This window comes from Hyperolius riggenbachi, chromosome 1 (genome assembly GCF_040937935.1).
Source record: "Hyperolius riggenbachi isolate aHypRig1 chromosome 1, aHypRig1.pri, whole genome shotgun sequence".
NCBI classification, from domain to species: domain Eukaryota; kingdom Metazoa; phylum Chordata; class Amphibia; order Anura; family Hyperoliidae; genus Hyperolius; species Hyperolius riggenbachi.
Window position 1 is genome coordinate 174,992,497 of NC_090646.1, and position 13,889 is coordinate 175,006,385.

At 39.8% G+C, this 13,889-nt stretch overlaps 1 protein-coding gene across 3 annotated transcripts in view; it reads right to left on the bottom strand.

The window, feature by feature from the left end:
• RXFP1 (relaxin family peptide receptor 1) overlaps positions 1–13,889 on the bottom strand; it is a 433,020-nt gene that overhangs the window by 135,120 nt on the left and 284,011 nt on the right. For 2 of the 3 annotated variants that reach the window (XM_068278866.1, XM_068278867.1), the window contains exons 4-5: positions 8,197–8,302; positions 6,967–7,038 (exon numbers count right to left, since the gene is read on the bottom strand). In XM_068278866.1, the coding sequence (XP_068134967.1) occupies positions 6,967–7,038; positions 8,197–8,302 (178 nt within the window). Of the gene's footprint in view, positions 1–6,966; positions 7,039–8,196; positions 8,303–12,374; positions 12,442–13,889 lie in introns of those variants that run through there. The other variant, XM_068278868.1, reaches the window with a different exon arrangement.

A 13,889-nucleotide genomic window follows, 5' to 3' on the forward strand; every position in this document is an offset into this window, starting at 1 on the left:
TACAGAGAAGAAATTAGGAACCTGACTGTATGGTGTGGCATTAACAACTTATTAGACAAAAAAGACCAAAGAAGTTATTCTGGACTTTAGGACCACCAAAAAGACCACTCACATACCGTTAATGATCAATGCAGAGGCCAGCTTCCAGTTTTTGGGAGTCACCATGCAGAGGAACTGTCCTGGACTGACAATGCTTTAGCTGTAACTGTAAGCCTCTAGTTTTTGAGAAAACTAAGGAGTGCTAACCTCCCACAGAAGCTGCTGTTGGTTAATTTCTACGGGTGAACTAAAGAAAAACGTTTTGACCAATTGCATGAGGGCCTGGTACAACCGCTGCACCAAGGCTACTAGAGAAGCCCTGGAGCGAGTTGTTAAAACAGCAGAAGCCTTTACCGGCACTGAGCTACCATCACTGGAACTCTTGTATAATACTCGCAGCATGAGAAGGGCCAAAAACATTATCCCGGACAACACTTACCCTGGAAACACCTTGTTTGAGCTCCTGCCATTAGGTAAACTTTTTAGATCAATCCACATACAAACAAATAGACTGAAAACCAGCTTTTTCCAATCCGCCATAAACTTGATGACCTCTGAATCCTCTCTGGAATAATTATCACTGTGTGCAAATTGTTTAAATATCTGTAATACCTGGCATACTTGTATAATTTCTTCTCTTTCTACCTGTGTTACTATCACTATGTTCCCTATATGCACCGCGGGGTTGTCACAAAAAGTAAATTTGTTGTGTTAAACAATGACAATAAAGTGCTTGAATCTTGAATCTGAATTTTGCATCTTGTCTTGTCACTTAACTATCCCTCAAAGGGGCTCACAATCTAATCCCTACCATAGTTATATATCTATGTATGTATTGTGTATCATAGTATAGGGCCAATTGTAGGAGGAAGCCGATTAACTTTATCTGTATGTTTCCCCTGTGCCTCCACAACCCACCTCTGTAAAGCTATCCACTGGCTCCCCATCCGCTACAGGATCAGCTTCAAGATTCTGTGCTTGGCCTATAAAATCTGCCCAACCTACATATCCAACCTCGTTCACAGGCGTTTTCCTGCCTGCCCCCTATGTTCCTTGAATGACCTCCACCTGGCAGCTCCACGCATTGCTCACTCCAATGAGTGATTGCAAGACTTATCCAAAACAGCCCCACTTGCTCTCACCAGCCATTAGGCTCACACCTTCCTTTAACTCCTTCAAACAAGCCCTCAAAACTCATCTGTTCAAGCTCGTCTATCCCCCTACTTCAGAACCTTAAAGAGTAACTGTCAGGCTGCAGAAGCTAATTTAAACCTCTATTCTCCTGTGTTAAACAGTTTAGAAGGAAGCTCAAAAGCCATTAGTGAAGATAAAAATCTCAGTTACCTTTGATGTGTGCTTATCAGCAGGTCTGTTATAGACCCATAAAGACGCAAGACGCATACTAAACTGCAAAGCATTCTGGGGCCCTCCCCTCGGCTGCTAATGAGACGTTACAGAAGCTTGTTATAAGTCCAGCGTGTAGCACTGATAAATCTCGGGGCAGAGTACTCTGCAGGAGTCAGCTATTGTTCCTAGCCACATGGCTCATTAATATTCACTGCACACTGTGTTGTTCAAGTAGGAGCTTATCTGTGATCTGTTATCTGTTATCTGTGATCAGGAAGCAGGCAGGACATGACGACACATTTGACAGAAAAATATGGAGCCTGCCATGAGCTGTCAGGAGCATCTATCTCTGCATATACTATATACAAATTCTGTGAAATCCAAACGTGGACAGTGAAATGCATATGTAATGTAAGTACAGCCAATCTTTAGCTGCTGATATATGTGTTTATTTTCTCTGAGACCTTATACCTAACAGCTCCTCTTTAAAATGCCCTACTCATTATCCTATCAGCCAACTCACCTAATGTTCACCCATCACACTCTCTAGATTGTAAGCCTCTGGCAGGACCCGCACCCTCATTTTGGGTACAACACTTTAGACTCCAACAGACTTAAATTATTATTTTAATCAGAAACACCTACTCCCACTGCATGATCCTGTTTATAGTTTGTTATTGTTTATTCACTTTGTTTTGACACCTTTTTTCATTGTTTGTCCACCCTTTTATGTCATCCCTTCTTATCTATTGTGCAGCGCTGCGTAATATGTTGGCCGTTATAAATACAATAAATAATAATGTTTTTTGTATGTGGGAGGAAACTGGAGTCCCTGAAGGCAACTCACACAGACATGGGGAGAATATACAAACTCTGTGCAGAGTTTTTATTGCATGTTGCCCTGGCTGGAATTTGAGTCGGGGATCCTGAGCTACAAGGCGATAGCCCCCTCCTTCAACATCTTCAAGAAAGCCCTCAAAACTCACCTTTTCACTCTGGCCTACCACCCCTCACAAGTGCTCTAAACCTACAGCTGAACTCTGGTCCCCTACCATTCGTGTCCTTACCTCTCCCTCTAGATTGTAAGCCTTTGGGCAGGGTCCTCCTCCTTTTGTGTCCTACCTGATCTTGCACCTCCATTACTGTGCACCCATGCTATGCATCTGAGTGAACCTAACCTGCCTAATCTCCATGCTCCATCCAGTGACTGACTAAGCATTACCTTGTACTCATACTATGGTGTGTGATCTGGTTTTCTTGTATTCCTGTATTGTCATATTGCTGTATGTCACCCCTAAATATTGTCTGTAACCTAAATTAATGTTCAGCGCTGCGTAATATGTTGGCGCTTTATAAATACAATAAATAATAATAATAATAGCACAATTCACTACGCCACCGTGCTGCTTAGTTCAGTTGATTGATACTTGATTCCATCCTAGCTCTCGAAATCTCCTAAAATACCTTACTATGGCCATATTTACTAACCAAAGTAAAAAACTGTATGTGTGCATATAACACACTATAAGTTTAACCACTTCCCGACCGCCGTATATACAATTGGCGGCCGGGAAGTGGACCCCGCAAGGACCGCCGTATTGACAATTGGCGGCGGTCCTCGTAGGGGCATGGGCGGAGCGATCGCGTCATCAGTGACGCGATCCTCCGCCTCCGCCTGGCGCCGCTCACCCGCCGCAACATCCCGCCGGCCAAAAGACACCCCAAGGTATTCTGTTAGGTGTATGACGAGTTCATAGAAGATTTTATTTTTTGGCAAAAGTTAGCGGAAATTGATTTTTATTGGTTTTTTTTCACAAAGTGTCATTTTTCATTAACTTGTGACAAAAAATAAAATCTTCTATGAACTCGCCATACACCTAACGGAATACCTTGGGGTGTCTTCTTTCTAAAATGGGGTCACTTGTGGGGTTCCTATACTGCCCTGGCATTTTAGGGGCCCTAAACCGCGAGGAGTAGTCTAGAAAACAAATGCCTCAAAATGACCTGTGAATAGGACGTTGGGCCCCTTAGCGCACCTAGGCTGCAAAAAAGTGTCACACATGTGGTACCGCCGTACTCAGGAGAAGTAGTACAATTGTGTGTAAAAAACATCAAACAATTGTCATTTACAGAGATATTTCTCCCACTTAGCATGGGTATGTGTAAAAATACACCCCAAAACACATTATACTACTTCTCCTGAGTACGGCGGTACCACATGTGTGGCACTTTTTTACACCCTAAGTACGCTAAGGGGCCCAAAGTCCAATGAGTACCTTTAGGATTTCACAGGTCATTTTGCAACATTTGGTTTCAAGACTACTCCTCACGGTTTAGGGCCCCTAAAATGCCAGGGCAGTATAGGAACCCCACAAATGACCCCATTCTAGAAAGAAGACACCCAAAGGTATTCCGTTAGGAGTATGGTGAGTTCATAGAAGATTTTATTTTTTGTCCCAAGTTAGCGGAAAATGACACTTTGTGAAAAAAAACAATTAATATCAATTTCCGCTAACTTGTGACAAAAAAATAAAAACTTCTATGAACTCGCGATACTCCTGGCGAGTTCATAGAAGATTTTATTTTTTGTCACAAGTTAGCGGAAATTGATTTTAATTGTGTTTTTTCACAAAGTGTCATTTTCTGCTAACTTTTGACAAAAAATAAAATCTTCTATGAACTCACCATACTCCTAACGGAATACCTTGGGGTGTCTTCTTTCTAAAATGGGGTCATTTGTGGTGTTCCTATACTGCCCTGGCATTTTAGGGGCCCTAAACCGTGAGGAGTAGTCTTGAAACGAAATTTCTCAAAATGACCTCAAATCCTAAAGGTACTCATTGGACTTTGGGCCCTTTAGCGCAGTTAGGGTGCAAAAAAGTGCCACACATGTGGTATCGCCGTACTCATTGAAATAATTTATTGGGTAAGATCAATTTAGCACCTTGACAACGCGTTTCGCGACACAGTCGCTTCCTCAGGTCATGTAAAGTGCACTATAATAGTGAGCATATAGTCTGGGCGCCCAGACTATATGCTCACTATTATAGTGCACTTTACATGACCTGAGGAAGCGACTGTGTCGCGAAACGCGTTGTCAAGGTGCTAAATTGATCTTACCCAATAAATTATTTCAATTTTATATCAGTGGTCTTACACCTTTATCACAGGTAAGAATATTTTTTACTTACCTAATCTAATTATCATATATATCACCGAGTACTTAAGGATCCACATACATCCTTTGGGCGCCTCCTTCCTTTTGCAATCTACTGAGTGGGAGAAAGATCTCTGTAAATGGACAATTGTGTGTAAAAAAAAATTAACAAATTGTCATTTACAGAGATATTTCTCCCACCCAGCATGGGTATGTGTAAAAATACACCCCAAAACACATTATACTACTTCTCCTGAGTATGGCAATACCACATGTGTGGCACTTTTTTGCAGCCTAACTGCGCTAAGGGGTCCAAAGTCCAATGAGCACCTTTAGGCTTTACAGGGGTGCTTACAATTTAGCACCCCCCAAAATGTCAGGACAGTAAACACACCCCACAAATGACCCCATTTTGGAAGGTAGACCCTTCAAGGTATTCAGAGAGGGGCATGGTGAGTCCGTGGCAGATTTCATTTTTTTTTGTCGCAAGTTAGAAGAAATGGAAACTTTTTTTTTTTTTTTTTCCTCACAAAGTGTCATTTTCCGCTTACTTGTGACAAAAAATAATATCTTCTATGAACTCACTATGCCTCTCAGTGAATACTTTGGGATGTCTTCTTTCCAAAATGGGGTCATTTGGGGGGTATTTATACTATCCTGGAATTCTAGCCCCTCATGAAACATGACAGGGGGTCAGAAAAGTCATAGATGCTTGAAAATAAGAAAATTCACTTTTTGCACCATAGTTTGTAAACGCTATAACTTTTACCCAAACCAATAAATATACACTGAATGGGTTTTTTTTTAATCAAAAACATGTTTGTCCACATTTTTCGCGCTGCATGTATACAGAAATTTTACTTTATTTGAAAAATGTCAGCACAGAAAGTTAAAAAAAATCATTTTTTTGCCAAAATTCATGTCTTTTTTGATGAATATAATAAAAAGTAAAAATCGCAGGAGCAATCAAATAGCACCAAAAGAAAGCTTTATTAGTGACAAGAAAAGGAGCCAAAATTCATTTAGGTGGTAGGTTGTATGAGCGAGCAATAAACCGTGAAAGCTGCAGTGGTCTGAATGGAAAAAAAGTGGCCGGTCCTTAAGGGGTAGAAAGCCCTAGGTCCTCAAGTGGTTAAATAAACTTACAACTATAAGGGTAAATAAAATAACTGAGTCTCTAATTGAGAATCTGTGGAGGAAGCTAAAGATCAGGGTGATGGCAAGAAGACCCTCCAACCTGAAAGATTTGGAGCTCATTGCTAAAGATGAATGGGCAAAAATACCTGTGGAGACATGCAAAAAGCTGGCCTGCAATTGTAGGAAGCATATGATTGCTGTAATAGCCAATACAGGCTTTTCTATTGATTATTGAGAAGGGTATGAATCATTTTGGACTGGACACTTTTTGCCCAAATGCAAATAAAAGCTGAGAAATGTTTTTTATCCCACAATAATGCCTCTTGTACATCGTCTTATTATCTTTTGGGGAGACACCTATGTCATTTCCCGTCAAAAAATTACTTGCTGAATAAAAGTAACTTTAAGTCAAAATTTGCCAGGGGTATGAATAATTATGGGCAGCACTGTATATGTATATATATATATATATATTTTTTTTTTTCTTCCAACAACAGTAGGGATGCTCACTCCGATTTTGCAGAATTGAAATTTCCACATTTCTGATAGGAAATCTGCATTTCCCATCGGAAATCGGAATTTCTGCGGAAATACCACAGTCCAGTCACAGAAGTCGGGAGCATTGGACCAATCAGCGAATGCAGAGTCATCTCGGAAGTATTTAGCCAATTAAAGAATGACCCAAAAAAACTGCTAGGAAATGGGAAAACGACAGAAATCGGAAATCTGCGGAATCAGTAATCAGCATTTCCAACCATCCCTATTCTTCTTCAGCTCTCCTCTGCGTGAAAGGTCGGGCGTAGATTTGCTCATTTGTTGTATATACAGCAAGTATCTTGCTCTCAATAAAAAGAAAACATTGGATATTTAATGCTATAAAATAGCTTTTGCTGGCAGCATATTCAGCAGCACTGTCATAATCTGTCATTCATAACATGTTTCAATCTGCCCTCATCATTCTGAAGTGTAATGAGGCTTTGTGAGTTTGGCAATAATACTTAGCAAAGGCTAAAAGAAAAAATATCCGAGTTAACCTAAGTCATTAGCTGTCAAGCACCATCACTAATTGTGAAAAATATCATTAACAGCCATTAATAAGCATGAAAAAGTTTTATATACCGTACATGGCAAAAAAGTATGATACTAGTCTAGAAAGGCATCATTACCAGGATGTGAAGACTCAGTCATGAATAAACAAAACGGGCAATAAAATGCAGTTTATATTCATAGACTTAAGATATTTAAACATATTGCAAGGGTGACATTGAGGGAAAATGTAAACTTACAAATTACGCAAGTCAGGAAACTGATGGAATCCATTAGGGTTGAGCTTTTTCAGCAAATTATGCTGCAGTGACCTGAAAATGATAGATAGTAGGTGTTTAAGATACATTGGAAAGCATTTTATATTCATGTCTGACTTATCTCAATAACGGAATATGGCATAGGACTGGATTTCTCTTTTTTATTTACACAGTAACACCAGATACTCTTTAATAATAAGTACAGAGTCAGTTTAATGAGGATCCATGTCTTGTGCTCTCACTGCAGTGGCACCACATGCAGGCCTGGATTTATATCACAGGAGCCTATAGGCACTTGCATTCTGGCACCATAGACTTTGACCTCCATGAACCTGCAAACCCCTACTGAACCACACTGGAAGATGTGCCCCCCAGTGTTAAAGTAGTCCGCTGACTCTCCCTTCAGCTGCACATCCAGTGTCGCCTCTATGGATACAGCTTATTACTCTGCATGTGACCTGCCAACACATACTGGCATGTTACATGACAAGAGACGACACTGTAGCCATGGAGACAGAATCGGAACGTTTGCCAGTGGAATGCTGAGAACTGGGTGAGTAACCTTTCAGTTATACTCTGCTCATGACTCTACATAGATAAGGAGGGATGTAGGGGGTCACTCTGGGAGGGGAGTGAGCTGCCTCTCCACCCTTAGGTGCCTGTAGGCAGTGGCACAAGCCTAAAGTGCCTTATGGAAATTCCAGCCCTGACCACATGGTGGAAAGGGTCTGTTTAACAGAGCATGAAGACTCACATTTTGGGGGTTTGTTTAGACTAAAGGCTGCAAAAATCTGGATGTGCAGAATTCTAAATACATGATTGGGGTGAAAAATGATTATCTTGCTGCTGACTGCTTTTTCTGGAGTCTAATTCAGGCATTTGGCTACCATCTAAATGCTATTAATATGTACATTAACCCCCTTATACTGCATTCTGGGAGTATAAGAACATCCTGCATGAAATTGAGATAGCAGATTCTGCAGGTCTAGCCAGCAGGGGAGATTACCGGTATACTGTACACTTGTAAAAAAACGTTATTTAGATATGTAGACTATGATGGATATGGTACTAAATGGAGGAAAGTGTAGCTCAGGTTGCTTTAATACTAATCCAGCTTGTGTCACCAGACATTCTTATAACAGCAATAGAACCTGGTAAGAAGGAAGATTTTTTTACAATCTTTGTGTAAACAGTCTGTGCTGCTTTACTCACATCATGGTGACATTGGAGGAGACAGCAGGGACAGTACGTAAGTTGGCTCCGTCACAGTCAAGCTCTAATCCTCGGCACAAACACTGAGCTGGCACCCCAACAAGCACTGGATGAAAGAAAAGAGGAGAGTTAGCCAAGGCCAGACCTACAATAAAAGTGCTAACCAGTACAGTATTTGGTCATAAACAACTTCAGTACACTTGCTGTGGTCTAATTAGTATCTGCCAAGATTTTATTTTGAAATCGGATGAGGAAGCTGTCTACATTTTCTTCCCATTGCTTTGTGAAATAACCTGGCAGCTTAAATTTCTAAATGAATTCAAACAAGAGAATATAAGACTTTTAAAAACTTCCCTTCTAGCTTCTCATATCCCAGCTACAGAAAGGCTGTTATTTATAAAGAGATCTTTCATCTTCCCTTATTCCAGTGATTCTGTGTTTGCATCAAACAATGCAACCATGTGTAGCTGAATCCAGAGTTGTTTATTTAACGTCTTACATAGGATATAAAGTGGGATAAAACTCTGTTATAACATTCAATAGAAATGTGTTTTCTTACTTTGTATTACCTATAAAGTTACCATATTTGCTTTTGTGCACAAGTAATATTATCCGTTAAAAATGTACACGTTACCAAAGTACAGTTAACTGCTCTAAAAGCTGCTATTGCATTTTATTACATAGCTGCTGTATTTATATATTAAAATCTATCTAGTGATCATTTTTCAGCTGTCTCTGCTTTTACTATGTGTGGCAGCTTGTTTCAAGCACACTCCTAATGTTTGCATTCCTTTGTGAGCTACAATTAGTAATGAGGCCAGAAACTGCCCACTGAAAAAGAAAGTGCTGTGTTAACTGTTTGAAAGCTGTTCTGCTACCATTTTTTGTGGTAATAGGTTTTATGATGTAAATAATCTTTTAGAACAAAGCAGAAATGCTGAGTTTCATACCACTTTAAGTGAGTTAGGAATTGGCTAATTGAAGAGCAATACTATTTGTTTTATTAATCATGGTGACTAATGTGACAAAACAATTTTTGAAAATATGCCATATAAGCTGCCAGCAGCTCTGTCAGTACTTTAAGTGTATCTGAAGTGACATGTGACATGATGAGATAAACATATACATATACAGTACTAGCCATACTAAGACATTATTGGAAGTTCCCATCTGTTTTTGTGTACGCAAGGGTTAAAAAACATAAGTTGTTATCTATGCAAGAGAGCTTGCCGAACAACTAGTCAAATTCAGTCCAGTTTCCTGAAAAGTAAATAGAAGCTAAAAACCTGTTATCTGTCAGGGAGAAAACAAATGAAAAGGTTTACTTAAGGAAAACTTAAAGGGTCATTACTTTTGCTTCTGTGGATTTTAAACAGTAGCTGTGACAGTCTGGTGCAATCTTAAAGTGGACCTGAACTGAGAACTTCCTCTGCTCTAAAAGATACACAACAGCATAGCAAAGCAATAACCTTTAAAGAAAAAAAAAATATTTGTTACAGCTGGTACAAATCCTGCAATAAATCTGCACTGTTTCCATTCTGCTCTCATGGAAGCAGACATATTGTTAACATCCAGTGCTTTCAAATGAGCTTATCTGCCATGACAGTCAGGTGATGCAGGGGAGTGATAAAATTACAACTTGTGATTAGACACAAATGAGGGAGGATTAGACAGGCTAAACTCTCTAAATACATACAGGGTGCATTTCTCTATGTTTTCCTTCTGTCCTGTGCAAGAGTTCAGGTCCACTTTAAAAATAAATCTATAAAACTGAAAAAAAATATTAAACCTCTTTTCTATATTGCTAATGTTCTAATTATATCATCCATACTACACATACAAGTCATGATCTTATTTTCCATTAATTTTATCTTCACTCCAGGCTCCCTCAGATAACATGACCGCCTTAATATTAATAATAGCAAAAAACATATAAGCAAATTACATGTTACTTATGAAAATCTTCCTTTTTAAAATGTATAAATGAATGTCTTCCTTTTTTTCAAATACTTGCTGTAATTGTATGTAAAAAATGCTGACTCAGAGATGAATAAAGTGCTCAGTGCATACAAACTACTGCAGCGATTCCCTTGAATCGCAGATAAGAGTAAAGTGTCAGAGCTTCAATGAAAACCACCGAAACCTCAAAGCTGTCAATGAATGAAACATTATGAGGAAGCGGCGTCATGCACTGGTGAATCGTAAGAGGTGCAGTGGTGGTCCGAGTGCCACAACTCCTCTGGTCCTGGTAAGGCTCCTTCACATTTTATCCTACACCTACACTCTTCTCACTTTTCTTCTCACTTGGCTTATACTCTCAGATCTCTGTCTAACTGTCAACTTCTGTCCTCTTACTGGGACTACACTATGTACTTGGCTATATTGCACGGACTTACATTTTTTTGAGAATTTCCGTCCCCTTATTCGTACTTTCACTGGGCTTTTTGTACTTTCACCAGGGTTCTTTGGTGCAGTTTTCAGATTTTCATTCACTGTCATTGGCACAGTTTTGGGGTTTTTGGGGTTTTCATTGGAGCTCTGCCACTTTTTACACTTATCTGCAAATCAAGGGAATCACTGCAGCAGTTTGTTTGCATTGAGCATTTTACTAATCTCTGAGTTGGGCTTTTTTTTTTACATGGATACAATTACAGCATTTTGCAATATATAGGTATTTGAGAGATGTATAATGATTTCATTGACTTTGCAACAATATGCATTTGCTAATATGGACCCCACTGTTGTGATACGTGTTTTTAGTTGTTTTTTTAATTGCTATTTGATAATAAACTTGATTTATACTTGGCTACTCATGGTTTGGTGTGTTATTATGGCCACTTTTTTCTCTTTTAGTACTCATCTGTTTTTTTTCATAATTCATCAGTGAACAAATCCTGACAGAACGCAAAACAGCATCAATTAAACACAGTACAAAAATAGCTTTACATCCTTGTAAATTACATTGACCCCACATATAAATTCTCTAAGGAAGGAGGAAAAAAAATATGCACATGGGGTACCACAAATCTGTAAATAAATATTTTCTGCAAAACAAAAAAAAAATATAGCTTATCAGGTATTTCAAGGCAACCAAAATAAAGTCTGGCTATGCTAAGAACAAAAGACACTGCTTCCAAGCCCAGAGAAGGGTGTACATGAGTAGAGACTTGTGCCACCATAAGCTGCCCACCAATATCTCTCTTGCCAGTCAATATCCTGTATGATGTTTGGCAGATGCTGCATGTTTCTCGGTAACTAGCAGAACATGAACCAAGGCTTGGAAATGTGTTTCCATGCAGACTTCTAACTGAAAGAGCCAATGCTTTCTACTAAAGTAGGGTGCACTACAGGTGGAAAATCCACCTCACGTGTTAAAGGCAGGCAATGAAAAAACCAGCACAATAGCACATTCAGGAACCAACGTCTTCATGAGTACAGAGGCAGTTTTTCAGCATTAAGGGTTCAAGGAGACCTGGCTTTGAACTGTTTGTGATATGTTTCTAAACACAGCCATATAATCCATTCCTTTATGATAAACTAGTGGCTCTTGATATACAGTTGTTAATGTTATGACATGAACATTTTTGCATGATTCCACTCACTGTCTTGATTTGGTGTCCTTTGTTTATTGGTTTTGCATTTGGTATTTATTTAATAAGAAGACATTTCCAGTTGAAGAAGAGTTTGCAGAACATTAATTTATTTTATTTAGGTATTGTATTTATAAAGCACCAACATATTACGCAGCGCTGAATGGTTTGGGGCTATGTTTGGTTAAAAACACAAAAGGAGGAATGCTCTGGTTTCTTATTGGTCTGAAAATCCTGGGCCTCTTCTCCATATCCTAACTGGATGCTCTGACTACACTTCCCTCCCGAGTACGTATTGTGTAACCACTGCATCAGTTGGGTCCGAGTTGGTGAAGCTAATAGTAAAATATTGATAATTTAAATTCAATTACTGATATTTTACTATGCCCTACCCGGCACATATCCTAACCTCAACCCTCCGCTCTAAGTGCCTACCCTTACTTCCACCTAATGCCTAACCCTATCCCCCTGTAGGTGCCTAACTCTCCACCTAAAGCCTAATCCTACCCCCTTCCTTGTAGGTGCCTAACCCCCTACCTATGCCTAACCCCCCTGTAGGTGCCAAATGATGGCTGAAAAACAGCTCACCCTGCTGCTGCTGAAATTCCTGGCGGCGTTAGATACTATTCCCCCTCCGAGTCATAGCAACTTGGAGGGAGAAGTAATTTGTGGTCAGGAAACCCTGAATTTCAAGCGCGTGGGCTGCGGACTATAGCATTGCTCCTATAGCTATGCCAAATTTAGGGGCTATGTGGCCAGCACTGTGTGCTGAGAAGAGGCGTCCTGCCCCTCCTATTGACTAACCTTAACCACCAGTAAGTAACTGCCTAAGACTAAACTAAAATTCAGCACCCAAATAACTGTTAGTTGTAGCCAATCATCTGCGAGCCCCTACAGCCATTAAATACTAAGTAGTTGCTGCTACTAGCCACATCAGCCGTCCATGTGACCAGCTGGGCACCCGATTACCAAAAATTAACACAGACGTCTATTAGACACTTGACGATTACGGTGCCCAATTGATCTGATCCATCCCTCCCCCTAGCAGACAGTACATGGGAAATATAAAATTTGCTGGGAGCTAATTGCGTTTTTCCTGCAAAACTCAGAAGAAGAAAACATATCCTAAAGCACATTTCTCTTTTACAACAGCCAAAACCATTTCCCTAAAGATCATTTCCTAAAAGCACCCCTGAGATTACTCACAAAGACAGACAGCCAGTATGCTAGCTAGTAGTAATCACACAGGCTATCTGAAGTCACAAATACTCTCTTTATTAACGTCATGACACAGTGAACAATAACACGCTGTTTTCCAAATTACCTAGAGAATTATTTAAGATGTGTATATAAATGTAAATTCACACTGCTTCTTGCGGGAGAAAATGATGATCTGTTTGAAGTGCTATCAAGCCCTTTCTTTGCTGCTAAATGGTACATATTTTTAACAAACAGTGCCCACGGATCTTTTCACCGCGTGCTGCTTGAAAAGTACTGTACTTAATTGCATTTCTGTCATTATTAATGGACGTTTACAAGAACATTCTGTTCATGGAGTTCTTCAATAATGTTTCATGTTGAGTCAAAGTAAAAGCAGCACCACCTTTGCCATTTCTCAGAGATGGCAAAATTGAATATTAATATAATAGGTGAGGAGCTTTGATTTGACTATGAATAATGGCCAAGCAAGGTAAGTGGGTTGGGAGCTCCAACAATTTTGGTTTTTTTTGGGGGGGGGTTGAATTTGTTGTGCCCAAGTTGCGGTAAAGCACGGCCTGTAAAAATGGAGTATCGCAATAGGTCAGTTTATACCTATCCCCCAAATAACAGGCAGCTTGTCCCCCAAACTGATGTGACCAGGCAACAGAATGTCCCCCAGATAAAAACTAGAATCTGTATGGAGAACACAAGGGATGCTACAGAGCAATGCCCCCTGTAAGTGGCACCCATGGCACGAGCCACACCTGCAGCCTTGTAGCTACGCCTCTGAACAGGAGGTCTATTTCTGTAGGTTGGCACTAAACTATTATCTACATTAAAGGTTAACAACAATTGTGCACAAAAACTGCATTATAAATCAGTTTTAGAATGAAAGCATGTAAT